At 41.8% G+C, this 20,751-nt stretch overlaps 1 protein-coding gene across 2 annotated transcripts in view; it reads right to left on the bottom strand.

Annotated features, from left to right (window-relative positions):
* Positions 1-20,751, bottom strand: part of STK39 (serine/threonine kinase 39) — a 252,102-nt gene that overhangs the window by 135,953 nt on the left and 95,398 nt on the right. For both annotated transcript variants that reach the window (XM_074363833.1, XM_074363834.1), the window contains exons 7-10: positions 20,433-20,534; positions 18,239-18,372; positions 10,707-10,755; positions 10,539-10,604 (exon numbers count right to left, since the gene is read on the bottom strand). In XM_074363833.1, coding sequence (XP_074219934.1) covers positions 10,539-10,604; positions 10,707-10,755; positions 18,239-18,372; positions 20,433-20,534 — 351 coding nt within the window. The remainder of the gene's footprint in view (positions 1-10,538; positions 10,605-10,706; positions 10,756-18,238; positions 18,373-20,432; positions 20,535-20,751) is intronic.

Genomic DNA, 20,751 nt, shown 5'->3' on the forward strand with positions numbered 1-20,751 from the left:
GAGATCGATGAGAAGCCCCCGAACAGTCTGTATGTCACACATGAGGCACAGGGGGTTCCAATGATGCTCAAGGCCACGCAGTGAGCGAGTGGTAGAGCAGGGTCTGGCTGGGGCCTGTATGAAGAGCCCAAGCCTGGTCTTAACTTTCAATCACCGACTTCGGTGGATCCCAGCCTCCTGATCAAGTGCATCCTGCCGAGGCCTGTTCCGTCTCTTTTTAGGCTTGGTTTCTCTATTTCCCTCTTCCTTTCTCTCCTTCCTCTACCTCCTTCTGCTTTCCATAAAACCACAGAGAAAGCCCACCGATCAGTACATTGTCCTTATCCCCTAAGGGGTCCTTCCAGTCTTGATAAAACTGGACCTTCCTAGTTCCTCCCCAATTGAATTATAATCAGCCAACAAGCTGGTTGTATAACAACCCACAATTTCAAATGGCCTTTTAAATCTGGGTTAAATCAAAGGCTGTTTGAATCTTTAAGCTCTATTATTGCTTTGTATGTTATATAAGGGTTCCTTTCCTTTATGTCTGTATGTGAGAAAAAAATAAAAAGTTACTATACACCCCTCTAAATCAGTATTTGAGTTTGTGAGAATAATTTAATGGGAAGTTTAGAAAATCCTATATCAAAGTGTAACCTTAACTGGGCCTCCTGAATTTAAATTTGTTTTAAAACTACTGAATTTCAAAGTAAAAAGAAATTTTTAAAAAATCTTCTGGACTGTTTTCTAAACCGTAGAGCCACACATCTCTAGTAAAGTCGATCAAATTTGATTAAGACGAAATAAGCAGAGCCCTCCAACCCAACTCAGGATTCTTTAAGCATGTGCACCACGCCCTCTGCTGGCCCCAGCGCATGACCACAACTAGCAAGAGGTTCCAGGGGAAAGGGCAAAATGTTCACCTTCCTTCCACTAGCATGGAGTTCTTCCTTTCTGAATGATGTGCAAAAGTTCCATTACTTTCTGTCTCTTTCACTTTCCCTTCTCCAAAATATCATACTCATTTTAAAGACTTAGAGGATCATGATATAAGGGTTAAGTTTAAATTATTTCCTCTAAATGAAGGATAGGTTACAGGTAATCCGACATTAGAGAGTACTAAAAACCCATTTAAATCTAGTTTTGAAATATCTTCCTAACTAGATGTGGCTTCAGGTAACAGGAAAACTTATAAGCATACTGGTTGCGAGAAGAAAATGACAATATAGAACATGCTGGGTGCTAGGGACTAAATGTTTGCTGTCAAATAATCCAGAGTGGATAATGCACAGCTGTTCGACAATAAAATCTAACCATTCTATTTTATGATAAGTTGGCAAAGGTGAATTAAAATTAATTGGCTTGCCCAAGACTCTTAGCAAGCCGGAGATAACAAAGGATTTCAAACTTCAGATCAGAAAATCTGAGTCTCAGACTTGAGATAAAAGAGTACAGAGCCAACTGAAAAACATCTTAATGATTCTCCTTTAAAACCCAAAGCAGATTTGCTTTGCCTCTGCTCACATCAACTCCCTTAAAGGCTGTCATCATAACCTTGCAATCTTGCTTGCTGAACTTCAATTCCAGAAACATTTATTGATTGACCAAGATACTGTGCTGGGTACTGGGGACACAAGGAATAATCTGGAACTCACAGTCTGATATAGAAGGCAAGAGTGTGAGGAAATAAACTATAAATGATGCTAAGTGCAGGCAGTTGGGCAGTGGGGTGGGGAATGGTATGAGAAAACGCCACAGAAGAGATGCTAGATTTGGAAAGATGCAAATTCAGGGAGAAGCCTAAACAGAGGGACCAGTACATGCACCTTCATGGAAAATACACATGGGATTTCAGGAGTGTGCTGGTAGGAAAGTAGAATCAGTAGAATGGCTTTAAACCAGGGGGTGGAGGGCTCTCCTTATTTCGTCTTAATCAAACTTGATCGACTTTACTAGAGATGTGTGGCTCTACGGTTTAGAAAACAGTCCAGAGGATTCTTTTAAAATTTCTTTTTACTTTCAAATTCAGGAGTTTAAAAACAAATTTAAATTCAAGAGGCCCAGTTAAGGTTACACTTTGATATAGGATTTTCTAAGCTTCCCATTAAATTCTGCAAGAGTGTGTATCAAGGGTGAGGTGGTGAGTGGGTGAAGGAAAGGCTGGAGAAGTGGTCCAAACAGATCGTGGAAGCCTTGCCTGGTCCCTACTCTACATGTGACGTGGACCTTAATCTATCAGTGTCAGAAATATGAAATTCACCCTGTAATTGACAAAAATCCACTGAATGGCTTTAAACCAGGGAGAAGGAACAATCACATTAGACTTTGGAAAAGATCAAAAAGAGACCTAACTTTTTATACAAGTTTTTCTGCAACCATAGCCAAATTCCCTTCCATTCTTCATGGTTTATCTACTTTTAAAAGAAATGGTAGACTAGTATTAGAGTGAGCTATAAAGGTGAATAAAAGCAAATCGCTTTAAGTAGTCAGCACCTTGTATGTCATCAGTGATGTTCAGTGAACACTGGATGAGCAGGCAGTCAGGACCCCTCTCCTGGCACATGCATGCCGATTAAGTTACAGAAAGTTAGCTGATGCACACAAGCTTTGTGAAAAGTTAGCAAATTTCCCAGAGGCAAAAATGAAGCACATAATGCATTTGAACACATAAGCCTCAAAATTTCAAGTGAACATGAAATAAGGCCACTGATTCTGCCTATTCATTTCCAGTAACAGAAAAGAATCAGTTCTCCAAAATTAAGCTGCACAAACAGTACCTCTCACAATGTTTTCAGAATGTATGTCATTATTTTTAAATTTCCAAAAGTGGAGCTCCAAGATCTGTAAAAGTTTAAAACGCTCTCTTAAGCAGTTGGTGTCTTTAAAAGAGACCTCAATCTGAAAATACAGACATTTCCCCTAAATGGGGCCGCTGGGATTAGCAAATCACAATTTCCAGAGTGAATCCTTTCTCCTTTAAGTCAAATGCCACCAGAAAGAGGACACTTACGCAGAATATATGCATTTTTAAACTCAATTCACCAACCAAACTGAAAGTGATTTATGACGCGTTTCCCTCTTGTTCTCGCCTCTGTCCTCACCCCCGGCACAAACACCAGCCAAGCTCCTCAAAGCAGGCTCGGAGCGGAAGGAAGAAATCTACCACTGCAAGGGTTTTTATAGACCAGGAAGCCACTCCTGTCCACAGACTTAGAGAAAATGAACAATTCTGATAGCACCCCCTAGTGACCAAAAGCACTTTTCTGACCAAATGAACTGCATTTTAAACTGACTGAGAGCAATGCATTTAACATTTTTAAAAAAATAAGGAAAACATCAATGAGCTTACACTCTGGGAACATCTGTCCAGTTAAGCAATAATTTTTACCTCTGGCCAACTGTTCTCTCAGCTCTAAAATAGGAAAAGTAACATCCTCAACACCACAGCCCTCCCCCTGCGAGCACGTGAGTCCCTCAATAAGATACATTACCAACACATACGGCTGTTGTTGAACAAGGGGAAGGGGAAAGGAAACATGAAGCAGTAAGACACACGGCACCCCGGGACCTACCTGGATCATCAGGAGTGTTTCACGTTAAACCTCTAACATCCATGGTGGCGGGCATGGAATTCTGTTCACTTCTCCTCCGCAGTTACCAAACACCCTGACTCCCTCCTTCCTCCTACCTGCCTGGCTCTGAGGACTGCAGCAACCAGTGAACCTTCTGGAAACAGCCCACTGCCACCTAGAACTGTTTGACTACAAACACTGGAAGCTCTCCAGTCATATCTTCAAAAATCAAGATTTGTATTTTTGACATGAATGATGTAAAATGTTACATTACTGTGGTTTGTTTAAAGAGAAAATGGAATTCAAAATGAAAGTGATAATAATGAGGAGTACCTAAACCATCACCCTTCAACCCCCTGCCCAGGGGAAAAAAATGCCCCAACTGACTGAGGTGCCCAGTGCTCAGTACCAGTGTCTAGGAGCTCAGCAGGGGCTTAACATCCTTCAGACCCTTCTACTCCAACCAAATCAGAGACCTCCAATCAAGCTGAGAATTTCTGCTCCCCTTGCATTCCACCACCACACGGAATTAAAACCCATCGCTGCCCTCTGCTGGGCAGACTTGGAACAGAACTAAAGTCCACCCACCAAGCATTTGAAATCGCTTCATTTTTTCTCTGATTTCTTGGTAATATATAACCTTCAATATCTTATAAATTAATTACAAGGTTCCAGGAAGGAAAAAAAGCAGTTCTGCAGAAGTTCAGAGTCATTTCCCCTCTTCATCAACTAAAAGAAGAGACTGGTAGTAAACTGGGAGGCTGGCTTCAAACTCGGTCACTATATGGCTGCGTGGCCTTGGTCTGGGCCCAAGCTCCCTAGGTCTCAATTTCCAGGTCTGCAAATTAAAGGAGCGTGAACCGGGAGATATTTATGGCCCTGGTCGCTCTTTTCCACTCATACCTCAAAATACTTAGAGCTTTTTTTTTTTTAGCCAGTCTTAATAATCTAACATGTCATATGCTCTGCCCTCTTACTCAGGACTTCATTGATTATTATAAGGCTGCCGTAATGAGATAAATGTAACTTAAATGCTCTGCATGCACGTGAAGACCCACTACATACTTCTAAAATACCGGTCTCCTGCATCTGCAATGATCATTCTCCTTGTTTACATGACAGTCACAACAGCCATTGCTGGATGAGGATGGGCTATGAGTCAAACAGAGCACCAGACATCCTGTGCAGATCAAGTAAGTCTCCTTGGCTCCATCTGACAGACTAGGCTCAGAGGTTCAGCAGCTTGCCCAAGGAAGGAAACAGATCCAGCTACTGCTGCTTCCACACCCAGTGTGGGAGCTGGAGCAGTACCATTTCCACCTCCCCCTAAATCCGAATGTCACACGCTAGCAAAGCGTTCCTGGTCTGCAAGACTGCTTAGAGATCACAGAGAAATCCTGTCGTTAACATCCTATGAATGCACAAACACAATGACACAAAGCATCAATGTTTTCTCAAAAAAAGAACTAATGACCCAGTACAGTAAGTACATTCACTTGACCTTTTAGTGTTTAATATAAAGAAGGAATGTAATATTAATGAATTCCTCCTATTGAGAGGTAATTGTGTTTACAGTGAAGAAGCCGGCAGGTACCTCCTTAGGCATGTGATCGAAGTTAGAATCACCAGCGAAGGAACAAATCAACACAATGTGCCACTTAGCAGGATATGCCAAGAGGAACACAGCATCGCTTCTGAGATATTCCTGTCAAAATGCATAAACTGAACCTAATCGTGAAATATGAGAGAAACCCAAACTGAGGGACATTCTTGAAAATAACTCTCCTGTACCCTTCAAAAGTGTCACAGTTGTGAAAGAAAAAGAAAGACTATTCCAGATTAAAGGAGACAAAATCAGATAACACACCTACATGGTTCTGGATTAGAGCCTCGAGCAGACAAACGACTAATGAGAAAACTGGCAAAATTGGAAAATGTTTTATGAGATCTGAAAATTAAACAATAGCACTGGTCACTGTTAATTTCCTGACTTAGATAACTATACTTTTATGGAAGAGAACAGCCTTGTTTTTAGAAAATATACACTGAAGTACATTTAAAGATACAGGACATCATGTCTGTATCTTTGAAATATTTCCAAAGAAAGAGTAAGAGAAAACATACACAGAAATTTTTGTAACTTTTTTATAAGTCTGAAATTATTTCAAAATAAAAAGTAAAAACACTACAAGTTATCAATATATATCAAGTATTAAATAAATGTGAATTGTAATATTCCTACTTATGGATTCCTAAGCACACATGAGGACCAAAGGGTGCCAACAGCCTTGGGTCCTTAATATGAAGCCAATCTTACAGCCTAAGAAATTCCGACCCACAGACACAATGGTTCCACCCAAACGTAGCAGTGGTAGGATATCCCATTCCTCCTTCTGATAATCACTAACCATTTCTAAATTCTCAATTTCATAATTAAGAAAATTCAAACAAAAAAATCCTCCAGGGATTCTACTTCCCATGAAAACACAGGCACCATAATAAAAAGACAAGCTGTGTGTCACACTTCCCCCCCGGATCCCTTCTCCAGCCAACACTCATTTTGGCTAAGCAGTCAGCATTTAAGCAGGGGCATCCCTTTGCCCCTGTCCTGCCATTGGTAGGTTTTAGCCACAGAAAGTGTGCAAATGTGAGTGTGAATGTGGTGACTCAAGGTTCACGTCACTGACGTGAAGCAGAGGCATCAGCCAGCTCTGACGCTGAGATGCTCCCACGGAGAGGGCACACAGCCTGGAGCGTCTGCCTGTGACTCTAACAGAATGACTGACACCCTTCTCTGCCCAGCGAATCCAGTAGTGTAAACGATGGAACATCACATAGTCAAGCTTTCAAACCCCAAAAGATGGCTAGAGACAGGCCCCTAAAAAGACACATGGGAAGAAGTAATGGCTAGGAAGCCTTTTCTTCTCATGCATGAGGACAAGTGAAAAGTTGAGAAAGAAGTTGTACGGCCGCACCTAACCCTGCTCTCATGGGTCATCACAGCACGGTTCTGTGTAGCAGTTATAACGTGTCCTGTGGTCCAGGAACATGAAGCCTCTCACCACCCTTCATCACATCTCCACTTCACAGACAGAAAACTTGGGGCAAAAGAGAATTAAGAAGATCCCTAAATGACACTGTCTTTCAGCAGGACCCAGAAAGGACCAAATACTCTGCGCCTCCAGGAAAACAAAAAACCAAACATCCCTAACTTCTGCAATTACCACATCCAAGAAGATCATTTTATATCACTGAATTACCAGAGAAGGTAATTCTCACTGGTCTGTTTCTACTTTTTTTTATACTTTTTTCCTAATTTAGAGGAGCTGATTTGGATGCAGACAAGACCGCCTACCCACGTGGAATTATGGCTCCACAGACTCCCAAGAGCAGCTACGGTACCAGTCCCTCTGTCCTAAATGTGAGTTATTCGTGTTACAGAAAAATACATATTGAAAAATATCCCTTAATTTTGATTACCCCAAGGGAGGAGAAGCAGAGACCATGTTTCTGACAACAAATTTCAACTCAACATGGTTGCCTTAGCGCCCAGAGCTCAGTCAACAGGCCCAGTTGTCACGGTCAGCACTGGTGTATCAATCAACTGCCTGTTTCCGTTTCAAAAACAACAAACTGAGGAGATAAGACTGAAGGGACCACCATCAACAAGTGGCCTCTGAGGAACAAAGCCACACCAAGCAACCAGAGGACGACGTACTAGGAGGGCCGCCGCACACAGGGAGGCAGGGGCCGCGCAGATACCAACGAGACAAGTCCAAGAATGAATGACGCAATAATACTGAAGACTCCCCCCGTATCAACTTTTAAATTAAATCTACTTATACACTGCAAGCATGTAAGACAAACAAAGTCATCCTACCGCAAAGGTTTTCAATGCACATGGCGATTAAAATAACACATACTTCCTAGTGGCCAAGCTTACAATGAGAAGTTTCATATAAGGAACAGCACAGCCCCTTTTCAACATCACGGGTCCCAGGGAGGGAGGGAGGTTTGCCTCTTACAGGGAATCCTAAGAACACGTATATGCCGACCATTTGGAGGTTTGAGTGAGAGGCAAACAAGAGTTTCACATGGCCTGCTCTGAGAGCACCCGCTGCAAGTGCTCAATGAGTCAGCACACATCCCTGGGCACTGCTTGTGCACCAGACATGCACTGTGACTGCTGTCGCTCTGCTCAGCGCACCTGCCATGGAAGCTACGGGCAAGGAGTGGACTGTAGCCAATGACCAAAGTGCAGTTTAACATGAGAATTACGACAGGAAAATAGCCAATTTAATGCAGCCAGAGAGCCAGAAAAACATTATTAGGGGCCACTTTCTTCTACAAGACATTTAAAGAACTAATTTATATTTTCTCTTTACTTCTCTGTGTGACTGAGATGTGTGGCCGTTTTCCATTGGAAGGGACGGATGACGAAACAAGCCCTGAGGTTTCAATCTAAGATCAAGGGGCAAGTTAAAAGGCCGACGACATGGTTGGAAAAATATTCCCCCAAATGCTGGCTGCTTATTGTTGAAGATACATGCAAAATGAAATCTGGGACACACAACACACTGATATTAATAGTATGTAATAAATAATGTAATTATCTTTTTAAAAAAAGAAGACAAGGTGAGAATCTGAACAGATTCTTCATCTTCTCAAACTGACGGGATCTCAAAGGCAAGCAGGAGGTATGTAGTGAAAACCATACGTGGTTTCAGTTTGGCTGGAGTTTAGAAGATAGCTGACCCTTCAATACAGGTTTGAACCACAAGAATCTGTTTACACGTAGATTTTTTTCAATAGTAAATACAATACCACACAATCCACAGTTCGTGGAATCCGTGGATACGAAGAATCGCACACATGGAGGGCCAACTATAAACTACACTTGGATGTTCTACTGTGCAGACGGTTGGCGTGCTGTTCAAGGGTCAACCGTATACAGCAGGAAGTTGAAACGGTGCCATGAATTCGAGGCTAAGGAGCTTGGTCTTTATTTGACAGGAATTTTTTCCCTCTCATTTATTTGCTTTTGCTTATGTTTAATTTGAGGGATCATTTTTTCCCTTTGAGCAATTCAGTAACATGATTAGAAAGTTAATCTTGCACTAGTGTCTAAAAGGGGGCAGAAAGGAGGAATGGGGGAAGAGAGGAGTTAGAAATCCTCTGCAACTGTTCAGTTGAAAACGGGGAAAACATTCTGAGAAACGCTGCAGAGGAAACGTGGGGAGGACCTGGAGCGGGTTTACGTGGGGAAGACAAAGGAGGAGTCCTCAGATATAAAATAATCTCAGAGTTCTGAGACTGGGGAGGCTCAGCAAGAAGCGCAGAGCATAGGGAGACCGGGCGCGAGAGGGAAGACCAAGCGTCGGGAAGCACTGCGCGAGTCGCTGGTGGGGTGAGGCTGGAGCTCTGGGAAGGACACAGGCCTGGAAAAGCCCATCTCGGGGACAGCCACAGGATGAGATCAGACAGACTTCTAGCAACAGAAGTGACACCCAAGAGTCCAAGGCAACGGCTTTCCAATAGCTTTCTTCATCTTGGGCTGACACTTTAGTTCTCTGATCAAAGACCCCATGCTGGACTCCGACACCCCAGGGAAGCTCCACGGGCACCTCCCTCAGCCTTCTGCATGGAGCCCTGCACTGTGTCGGGCACTCCGACTTTCTGTTGCCTCAAAGTAAAGCTTCTCTGTGCTGCTCCTTAGGACATCTGATGGTCCACCTGATGGACAACCGCCAAACATTCACTCTTCCCTCAGAGCTGCCCCAGAGACCAACCCTGCCTCCGGTCTCCAGAGTAAACCCAGCAACCCCCCAACCCTCACCCAGCCCGAAAGCCCAAGAGCCAGCCCACCCCAAAGGATTCTGCAGGTCCAGGAGAGATGCTCAGATACCCATACAGAGTAGGTCATTTCCCAAAGCCTGTTTCCAAATCTGCTTCCAGCAATTCTAAAGCATCAGCTAAATGCATTTCACACTCAAAGTTTTAGAAAAGGCAACGTGTGGAAGATAACAGTCCAAGTTACTTACACCTAGTCATGATGAGACACAATCTCTAATGCATATTTCTTTGCCAATTTTATTTATAGAGTAGATGACTCAGACTCATACCAGCTTTCCCTGTAACTATGAATTGTAAAAAAGGGGGGAAAAAGGATCTTCCCCTTTCTAAATCTGTGACTACATGAATATTTAAAAATTGTAAATAATATAATTTTAAAACTAAACTAAATGAAACCAAACCAGAGGTTAAATTTTGTTAGGTTTCATACCATAATCAAATCTGTAATTATAAATAAACAAATCTCTGGAAAAACACATAAATAAATATACTCACACATAGCTACTCACACCTACCAAGGTGAAGAAAGCTGTTGGAAAGCCATTGACTTGGACACTCTGGTGTCTACTTTTGTTGCTAGATTAAAAAAAATCTAAAATCTAGAATGGAAAGCTTTTCCAGTAATTATTAACATAATTTAATTAACACAGCATAGACTACAAAAAACTCATGGGTGTTTTATAAGGGAAGAACCTATATCACAGAGATATTCAAAATAACCATTAAATACAAGTTTTATTTTTTGTTTTGTTTTCTCAAACTGATTAAAAATGACTGTTCCTCTTTGGTAAAGTCCAAAAAAAAAAAAAAAAAAAAGATTTGAAGATATTTTACCTCTCCAGTGTTTAAGCCTCAACACAATCCCCTCCCCCTGACCTTCTTTAAGCAAAGCTGAGAAGCTAAGAAACGGAAAAGTGAGATCACTTTGAGTTTCACATTGTTTCCACACCCAAACACACAGCAGCAAGCCGAGATATCCCAAATGCAAACACAGTTATCGCAGTAATCACTAATCAGATAACCTCTAAATAATACATCCTGAGCGGTGGAAATCTTTTTCCTATTTTTCTGTGGGTTCCACTTCCCTGGGCGGGGAGCAGCTCCTCCTGGGGCAGGAGGGCTCATGGCGCTTACCTTTTTGGCTCTTTGGGCTATGTCTGGTGTTCTTGTAAGCAGCTTCTCAATCAGGTACTCTCTGTTCTGCAAAACAAATATTCCCAACGGTTTAACATCAAACATGATACACAGAAATTCATAGTGATTTCAAAATAGCAGATTGACTTGGGTTTTTAAGCATGTTACCTTGGCTTTCTGGAAGAATTTGCATTTTAAAAGTTCTGCTGCTGTGGGCCTGAAAGATCAATAATAAATGAGAGTTGAAACAATGACCACTCAATAAAGACGCTGCCTGGATGAAACAACTTAATTCTAGACTCTTTCTGGAAGACCCCAGTTTCAGGAATAACAAAACCAGAAATGAAATTAATCGGAAGGTGGCACCAAATAAAACAGTGCCAATTTTCCAGTTCTTTCCAAACACCTCTGCTGCAAAGCACATAAACTCCTGGAAGTTAAATATGTGGGGCACGATCAATTTTCCATCCTTCATCCTTACACTTTGCTCAGTGAATTCAGTGTTTCTGAAAGGTGGCAGACTGACACATCTGTGAGCTAAAGTCCTATATTTATTAAGAAGCTGAAAAGGCTGCAGTGTGAGCCTATCAAAGAAACTACAGTCCACAGTGTTCTATGATTTGTCCCGTGAGTCCTCAAGAGTGGCAGTTCCTGCAAGGGGCCACGCATCATGCGTATAAGTCATCTGCCCGCCGAGTAACCCTGTTACACAGACTACTGTTTTTCAGAGGAGGGTAAACGTGACAGTGGGTAATAAAATGCAAATTCATATAAAAGCAGGACAGGATTGGTCTGATTGCATCCTCATGATGCCATTTAACTCATTTCTCTAACCTGTATTTCCCATAAAGTTGGGTCTGAAGGCTTGGCTGGGCTGACTCAAGCATTTCGGGGAAAAGTACGTCCTAGGTGATGCACCTGGGAGGCACATGATGATAGGTAATTTCACGGGGAGTCATGCTAAGTTTAACTACGTGGTCCCCAGGCCTGAGGTCTCTCCACTGTTAAGGTAACGTTTTCCCCACTGCACTTGGCAAGCATTCTGCTAGATAATACTTTGGCATTATATGAATATCCTGTTCCGGAGAAACTTTCACCTGATGGGTTTTAGCATCTTTGCCTTATGCAATTATTTCATGGGAGATGGCAGGACACTGATTTTCTACATCTATCATTCCTCCTACATTTATTAACTAGCACTCTTCCACAGACTCACTCCCTTCATCGACAGTTCCTTCTGAACAGAGCAGCCATGCAGGAAGTATCACATGAACCTAGAGGACAGGACAGTCAGCAAGACGACAGTCCTGATCTCTTTAAAAAGGTGGTGTCATAGAAGAAAAGCAGAGACGTGAGGGGACTATTCTAGGTTAAAACAGACTTAAAGATACATAAAACCAATGCAACATGTGACCCCTTCCTGAATCCTGGGTTTGAAGAGGAGGGGGAGAAGCTATGAGAGACATTTAGAAGCAGAGGCATGTGAAAGTGCTGGGTATGGGGCAGTTTTAGGAAATCATTGCTCATTTACTTAGGTGTGGAAAAGTACTGTGGTTCCGTAGGAACTTGTCTTTATTTGTAGGGAATGTAAGCTGATGTTTAAAGTCTGTTACTTATTTTCAGACTGTTCAGCAAATAAAATGTAGATAAATAGGTATAGCAGATATGGAAAATGATTAATAATTGTTGAATCTAGGTGTTGGTGTAGAAGCAAAAACATTTCTGTATGTTTTAAATTTCTCACAGAAAAACTGGGAGGATGGAGGGGGGTTACTGAGTACCATTAGGTCTCCTCTCAGGCCGTGGGACAAAGAATAACATGTTAAGGGGGTGCAAGTTTAAAAGGAGTCCTCATACTTGAAGAGAGTGGACACCAGTGTTTTGGAAAGGAACTTCCACTAAAATGTTTCCAGGGACCAGACCCAAGCATATAGAAAAATAGGAAACATCACTAAGTGCAACAGTGTACAAACCGTATACATCTACAGAGGCCACAGAAGCTGTATTTCTAGGCAAAGCAATTTTCTCTTTAAATTGTTACTGCTCTTTTCCTCAATTTCAAGCACAACACTGGTTACAGTACCTAAACAAACACCCCAAATCACCATACTCACTGCAATCACAGCCCCTAACTGCTTACTGCCTTGAATAAAGGTCTGAACAAGAGCTGGGCCACGTTGTACATTTTGGGTTCCATAGTAAGCCGGTTCAAATTCACCAATTTGTACCTTGTACCTTGTTTACCAAGCACTAGAACTCAAAAGGATACTATTCATTTACATGATTGAACTTCGGGTTTTTTGGTTTGTTTTTTTTTTAATGTAGACAATTCTTACTGACTGTCAGCAAAATTTCTGGCCTCCAGTGACTCCAAATTCATCCTTTCATTCTCTCGGGAAACACGTACTGAGCATCTGCCATTTGTCAGGCATCGTGCTCGGCCGGTGCCAGGCGCACTCTAATGACTACGCAGACAGAAACACTACCCCGAGCAGCTTACGAGCTGGCAGGTGAGAGTCAGAGCACGCTGTCCGCCTGCAGGAGGAAGGTCAGGACACTCAAACGTGTGGCCTGTGCTGGGGAACGGACAGGGCTCCTGGGAGAACACAGAGAGGAGCCATTATACAGGGGACTGAGCATGTCTGGCACCTCACAACGTGAAACAAAATTTTAAAAACCAAGAAGCATAAAAAATAACTTAAGATTTAACTTCTAAAAGTGAAAAGAAAATAATCTAAGAAAACCAAGATGATTAAGGAACTCAAGGCCACTGCTGTGGTTGAAACCCTCATCCTCTCTGGCCAGTACAGTTACAACACAGCCTCCTGGCTGGTCTCTCTACCACCTTTCTCTTCCTCCTGCCAACCCATCACCCACACTGCTCCCCAGTTGGCTGCTACACAAAACCAATTTCTTATCCCTCCCTGTGGATTTCAGTGGCCTGAGAGCCTGGTTCCTCCAGCCTCATTTCCCACCATGCCCCATGCAAACTCCATCCTCCAACTGCAGAGATGGTCTCACAGAGCACACATCACTTTCCTTGTTTGAGTATCTTTTGTATCCAACTGGCACACCCTTGCTCAGCAGTCAAGAACCAATTTAAATGTCATTCATCTTCAGAGATGCTTCTCCCAGCTCCTACAAGGAGAATTCACTGTTCCCACCTTGGTGCTCACACAACCCACTCACACTTCTTTCGGTAATAATCTGTCCCTGTATTTCCCTGCCTCCACTCTACTAGTTATAAGCCCTTCCAAGACAGGGACCACACAGTATTTATTTTTTCTATCCCCAATGCGTACCACAGATCACAAAACTGCTACAGCTCAATTTCATACCACAATCAAATATGGGGTAAACGTGATGCTACTTCAGACATTTGGGCACCGAACCACAACTCCTGGAGCAAGAGTTAGTCAGCACCAAATTCCAAGCATCTGCTCAATATTGCAGGAACAGGAGAGTGATGCAATGAAAATCAGACTCATGCTACAAATGAAAAAAAAAAAAAAGGAAAGAGGTACATCTGTGCACAGTGGAGGCACTGAGGAGGGCAGCCAAGCATGCCTCCCTCTCTCCTCTGCACCACCTCCTCCTGCTGCACACCAAGGTCAAGGGTAGGACCCATGTAGAGAGGAGGCTGGGAAATGCCAGGCATACCTGGAGATACAGGGCTGGGAAAATACTTCCCCTTCCACAGCAAGGTCATTTCTATGGTAACCAAAACTCTAAAAGGGGAAAAGCATGCTGCAGAGAAAACTCTTCTTTCCAGACTCCACCCTTAGCTTTCATCAATCAACACAGAAACACAAGGACAGGAGAAATGAGAAATGGAAAGAAATGAGAAATAAGAAGCCACATTCCTTTCTTAACAGGCTTAATATTTACGTTAAATAATAGGTCACTATTCTACACAGAGAAGAACTAAACAGCAGGTCCTCTGTAGAGTCGAATCCCACATGTGCCAAACTATCTCTATAGAAAGTATGGGAAAATGGAACCGGAAAGAATGAGGACAATGAGGCAGGAAAGAAAGTGACAGAAGGTGTGGGAAAAGCCGAGGTGTGTGCTGCCCAACTGACTTTAGGGTTTCTGTGTGTTCTGTGTGTTTTATTCTTATGCTATAGCAGTCACCAGCATAGGGTTAATGTGGAACCATCGATGCTGCCAGCCCCTCAGCTAAGTACTACTGAAGAAAGAATTCTGCACCTTATGTCTCTGTGGCCACTAACAATTATCAAGCAATACAACATAATGTAAATACAAACATTGATGAGAAATGCTAAAATGCTATCCCAGCAACCAAAATGATGGCCCAGGCTTTGAATAATGATTCAATTTTAAATTCTTAAAAACAATGTAGGAGTCTACAAGTACCAACAGTCTCAGAAGAGAATCTCTTAAAGGATTCAAATGCATATGGATGAACCAAAGTCCACTGAGACTTAAAATAATTTTCAAAGGATTCAGGATGAATGTGATACAGTTTAAACAGTTCTAAAATTTCCATTTTAATTTCTAACAATACACTGACCTCTGGCAGAGCTGCATCTTTCACCCTGCCCTTCCCCCCAGAAGAAATATTCAAGTTTTTTTGTTTCTAATGGATTTATCTATGCAACATCCACCCCTTTCTTGCTCAAAAAAAAAAAAAAAAAAAAAAAAAAAAGCCAGCTCCTTTTACAGTAGCTATCCATATGAAGTATATAACCTATAAGATTAAGGCTTATTTTTTTAGGAATAGCAAAATGTTCTGCTATGCAAATATAAGCAACTCTTTGTCTATGCAAATGCAGAGAGCACAGACTTGGAGGAGGCAAAAAGCTCCCAATACCCAGCTCTCCTGGAATAGGAAAGTTCCCTGAGCTCTCAAGGCTGACAGCACAGCTCCTTCTCAGCTAGCCTGAGGGCTCCCGCATAGGACTGATTCTGTCCCAGTCACCGTTCCCCTGTGATACGTTTTCATTCATTGCTAAAAGGCAAGACCAGGGTTTTGGTACCACTCAACTGTTTTTAGATTACAAGTAGACGATCTGACTGCTAGTGACAGAAATAAATATAAATGGGCAAAACTCTTGCCTTCATTCCTCAACCCACTCAAATCTGGTATGGCTCTGTACCTGTTTTCAGTGAGTCCACAGCATCCCCAAATTGCAAGTTCCCATTGTCTGCAATTGCTCAGGAAATACCACTGAGAATGCAATACAGACCAGTCACTGTGGATATGAAGATAGAAAGATGAGAGGCACAGATTCTCCTAAATGAGGAATTTTCATGAGGAAACTGAATGTGTAAGTCAATGTACCCAGTGTGCTAAGTGCTACAAGAGACACAACTTCAACAAACTGCAGGAAAACCAGGAGTTGCAATCACTCCACTTAGTCAGGAAAAATGGAGATCCTAATTTCCTGAACACTCAGGAATGCTCAGGCCCTGTGTTATCTGCTTTTTTCAGGGCATTACCTCACTCCATCCTCACAGCAATCCTGTGACATGGTGTTATTGGGCCCATTTAACAGCCAAGGAAACTAAGTCATGCAGATGATGATAAAACAGAGCTAGGAATCTCACCCAGATGTCTCTAACTTGAAGAAGATGGGGTCTTCTTCAAGTTATTGAAAGACAGGTGGACGGGAGACAGAAGAAGAGGAAGAATCCTTGGACAACAAAAGCAAAGGCAGGAAAGATTCACAATTTCCTTCAGAATTATGCAACAATTAAATGTTTACTTATTAACTCAGTAACAAATACATAGTTTTAAATTGCATCGTATCTAATAAATAACTCAACAATATTACTTTTTTCCATTCTTACATTTCATGGATCTTTTCCCCTCCCAAACTTCCCACATCGCATCTTTTCAGTAAAAGAGTCACCAGGGAAATTTCTACCCAACTAACACTCTCTGATACAGAGGACAACTGAGCAAGAGTGAGAATAGATTATGATTTACAGAGAAAACACTGAAGTCCTTAAGCTATTAATACTCTGTAGACCAATAATGTCACTAGGAGAGCAGTCTGAGGGAAAGAGTTTGTAAGAATTCGAATATACGGTGCATGGCTCTTTTCTAAAAGTGTTGTTATTGTTGTTTGGTAGGAGGGTGAGAACCTGATATCTGAGGTATATATATCATATAATTAGTTAAACTTGGAAAGACTTTCAAGATTACTAAGAAATAAGGATGGCTTATTAAATATCATGTATGGCAGTCTAATTTAATTTATTCTGACCAAATTACAAATCTCCTAAAGAAATGTACTGTTGTATCATTAAGCACACTAACAATTCCACCCTGCCGAATTATTTTATAAGAGCTGGAATTGTGCAATGTTACACATCACTACCACTAGGTGGGGTCTCACAAGTTCGAGAACCACCAAGACCATCAATCATAACCCAGTGCTAAGCGGGAAGACAAGTACTCCTCTGAGCTGCAGAGCATCAGATTCTGTTTCCGTGGTGATGCCAAAAACTTCTGTTTGGAGATGACACCAAATACAAGGGGAAGGCAAGCAAGCGTTGCACCCCTCTCGCAATAAAGAGTTTCAAGATGCTTAAAAGACGAGAGTCTTTAGACCTGGCTCTGTGGGAAAGGAGATTGATATAGGAAAGATTTCAGACATATTCAGTAAAATGTAAAGGAATGAAGACAGTAGCTGCAAAGAACAGGTAAGATAATGGAAACTGTGTTTATTCTAGAGAAGGGTGGCCTCCTCAAATAGGAGAGCACGGTGTAAAGGCAAGAGACTTCAGTTTCATAAAGAACTTAAGAATAAAGGAATTCTTCGAAAAGCCAGGTCCTTCTCTGAAAAAGAAAGTTGCAGAAGAGAAGCCAGTTGTGATGTTTTGGAATCTAAGTATCAAGTCGGAGCCTTGGGTGGATGGGGGTGGCCAGTACCTCCTCAGCAGCCTCTCCAGGTGAGGTGTGTGGCCCACGTTCACCGTCTGTCAGGGCAATGCCGCACACGGCCGAGCACCACAGAGGGACTCTACCCAGCCAAGGTCTGAGTGCGGAACACGTCATGAACCCTCTCTGACACTGGGCTCAACTCTCACTACCCGGGATACTTCAAAGTCACAGAAATGAAGAAGGAAGAAACCAACTCAGAAAACACACCACAGTGCAGGGCAACAACCCAAGAACAAAGAGGAAATACTGAAGTTAATTTAAAACCCTTTGCTTCTGTTTATATGATTAATCTTTCAAATGTAAAAAATGTTAATCTTCTTTACCAATAATCTTTTAAACAGCACAAACAACTTGTTCTGCAGCTAAAAGGAAGTTCATGCAAAATTCAATAGCTCTGCCTGGTTTAGACTGGAGCCGGCAGGATATTCAAATCCTGAGAGGTCAGCTCAACCTACACAGTGCAGAATATTAGCTCAGCTCCTGAGTGTGCCGCTGCCAATTTCTTCTGATTTCTGTTTTACTTCATTTCCTTTGATGACAGCGCCCACACCTAACAAGCACAGTGAATCTTATTAACACTAAAAATTTTCCTCTGCCTCTCCCCCGTCCCTACTCACTTCTCTCCCTCCTGGGCCCAAGCTGGTCTTCCACTAACAGGCTGGAAATCTGGGGACCAGAGCTGGGTTTCCCCTTCAGGTGTCCTCACACAGCCTTGTGTCCCATCCACAAACAAAGTTTTGTCATGACTCCAAGCAGGTCATTCGCTCATCCACTCAGCCTGACATACCTTTTGGAAGGATCTTTCTGAAGACACAGTGAAAGTAATTTTCGAAAGGACTTGCCGTACTTTTTCATCATTTCCTTATCCTCTACTCCTGTTTCTAAAGTGGGGGGATCGTTTTGCAAAGTCAGCATTAACACCTGCAGCGGAAATAAACAGAAAGATAGAATCTCAGGACAGCAATTGCTACAGTTGAGTTTTTCATTTTTCACCAAAGCCTCAAAGACCCTCCTTGATTAGGTACAAACGTGCTTTCCTATGATTTTCATTTTCTAGAAAGTGTGTACGCAGAGTATTCATTTTCCTTCCCAAACCTGTTCACGTGCCCTTTAACCTTTTTGTTATTCCCCCCAGAACTTAAAAAATCTGCTCTACGTGTCAAGAGTGGTCTCCCAAAGGGATCAGGACAGAACTTCCTGGGAACTGGCTCTCATACAGCCGGGAGGAGCACGTAGCTCCAGCAGCAGCTCAGTGAAGGCTGGGGCTCTGGCAGGGAAAGGGGCAGCGCAGGGCAGAGAAAGAGTGAACGTTCATGTGTCCAGGTCACTCCTAAGTAAGGAAGCTCCTGTACTCAAGGCTTCTGTAACACATTACCAGCCCTGAAAATAAATCCACAGCATCCCAGGAGGTAACACATGATTTCCTTTTTTTTTTTTTTTTAAATGAGAAAACATACAGAAAATTGCTTTAGGCTTGGCAAAATTGAGACAGTAAGACACTGAAAGATAACCAGGATGCAATTATAAGTTAGTAAAAACTATAACCACAGCAAAAGGCCATGCTGCTCTTGGAAAGGGACAAAACAACCTCAAAATACAGCTTTCACATCGAAAAGGTAAAAATGTCCACTCTTTCACATTAACATCAAAATTATTAACTATTAAAAAAGGGTAGAATCTGTAGCAAACGATTGACCTATAAAATGAAAAAAACCTCACTAATGCATAAATAGGCCTTAACATATGCAAATACTATGCATGCCAGGACTCCTGGAGCACTTTCAGACGCGTGAGCAGTTGAAGGGTTCAAGTAACGTTTGCTGTCTGCGGAGGACAACAGCAAACAGAAGAAAGTGGGAGATCTGTGAGATCTGAAGTCCTGCAGGACTTTGGGCTGGGATTCAAGTGAAAAACACTAAGAAGTGGGAAAGAAAAAAAAAAAGAAGAAAAAGCAGAGAAAAACCAGATGGGAAAAAAGTCCTCAGAGTTGCTTCAGTGCTTTTTCTCTGAGAAGTCACTTCAATCGTTTACATCTCAGTTTTACATTTTCTGCTGACAAAATCAGGTTAAGTACACACAACCCCTCCCAAATCTTAACTATGGTAAAATATGTCTATGATATAGACAGAAAATAACAAACTACACTAAAAGTTGAATAGGGCTTGTCTGTGATTGATGAGATTATGGATGACTGTCTTCTTTTTTATTCTTATTTGTACTTTCAAATTGTCTACAATAAGAATGTATTAACATTTTAGTCAGTAGAATTATTCAACTTTTTTATCCTGAGGTTTCTTTTTTTTTTAATCCTCCTAAACTCTTCCAATAAAATCCTAGGAAAAAGTTGAAATGAACATGGATCATATTCTCTGTACACTCAACTATTTCCATGTCAAGACAAAATCCAGTTGGGTACACGAGCCCTGACACCACCATCTAAAACTAACAGAAATAATGACATAGGCCAATTAGAAGAAAAACAAAAATCTAAAAATAGTATCCAAATTATGTTATTTCCTAAAAACACTGGGTTCCCTTATTTCAGATGAGATGTCAACATGACACTCGAGAAGGGTGAAATACTAGAGATCATTTAAAAAAAAAAAAAAAGGGACAAAATTTGAGAAATCCACCTGCAAAGATGGTATCACTAAATCCATTTTTAGATTGCTCTTGGGGAGCTGGGAGTCTTCTGCTATCAGAGGGTCATGACCAGCGCTGGTCACAGCCATCAACCTCCAGGGACCAACCTGGTCATACTCTCCTGTGCTGAGCGTGCAAAGCAAGCTTCCAAGCTGGGAACCGGACTACTTTTATCCCGTTCTGTCCACTGAGAACAGAAGACAGCATTTAACTTGGCTGCATTCCTCCACTAACTCTCCTCGGGTCAAAGAGAAAAATGACTATATTTAAGAGAATTAGAGAACAGATTCTGTTAAATCGTATTTCAAACCCGACATATAATTTCCAATAGTAATTACTTTCATAGGAGGGTATTTGTGATAAGGCGCAGCTCCTGTGGCTAATTCAATGGCAGTTATTCCAAAACTCCACATGTCAGCCTTGAAGTCATAGCCTCTCACCTAAGAAAGGAACCAGGAAAAAACACAATTATACAGCAGGCATGTCACATATCATGTGGTCCATATGACATCAGAAGTCCACAGTTGTGTTTGCATAACTTCAATATTACTTTGCTAAGGCCCAGCAACTGGGAATTAAATCTTATCTACACAATACAGTCTAATAAAATGGCTGATCTGAATGAAATGTTAAGTGTATTAATGGTATGTACTGCTA

Source organism: Camelus bactrianus, chromosome 5, assembly GCF_048773025.1.
Source record: "Camelus bactrianus isolate YW-2024 breed Bactrian camel chromosome 5, ASM4877302v1, whole genome shotgun sequence".
NCBI classification, from domain to species: domain Eukaryota; kingdom Metazoa; phylum Chordata; class Mammalia; order Artiodactyla; family Camelidae; genus Camelus; species Camelus bactrianus.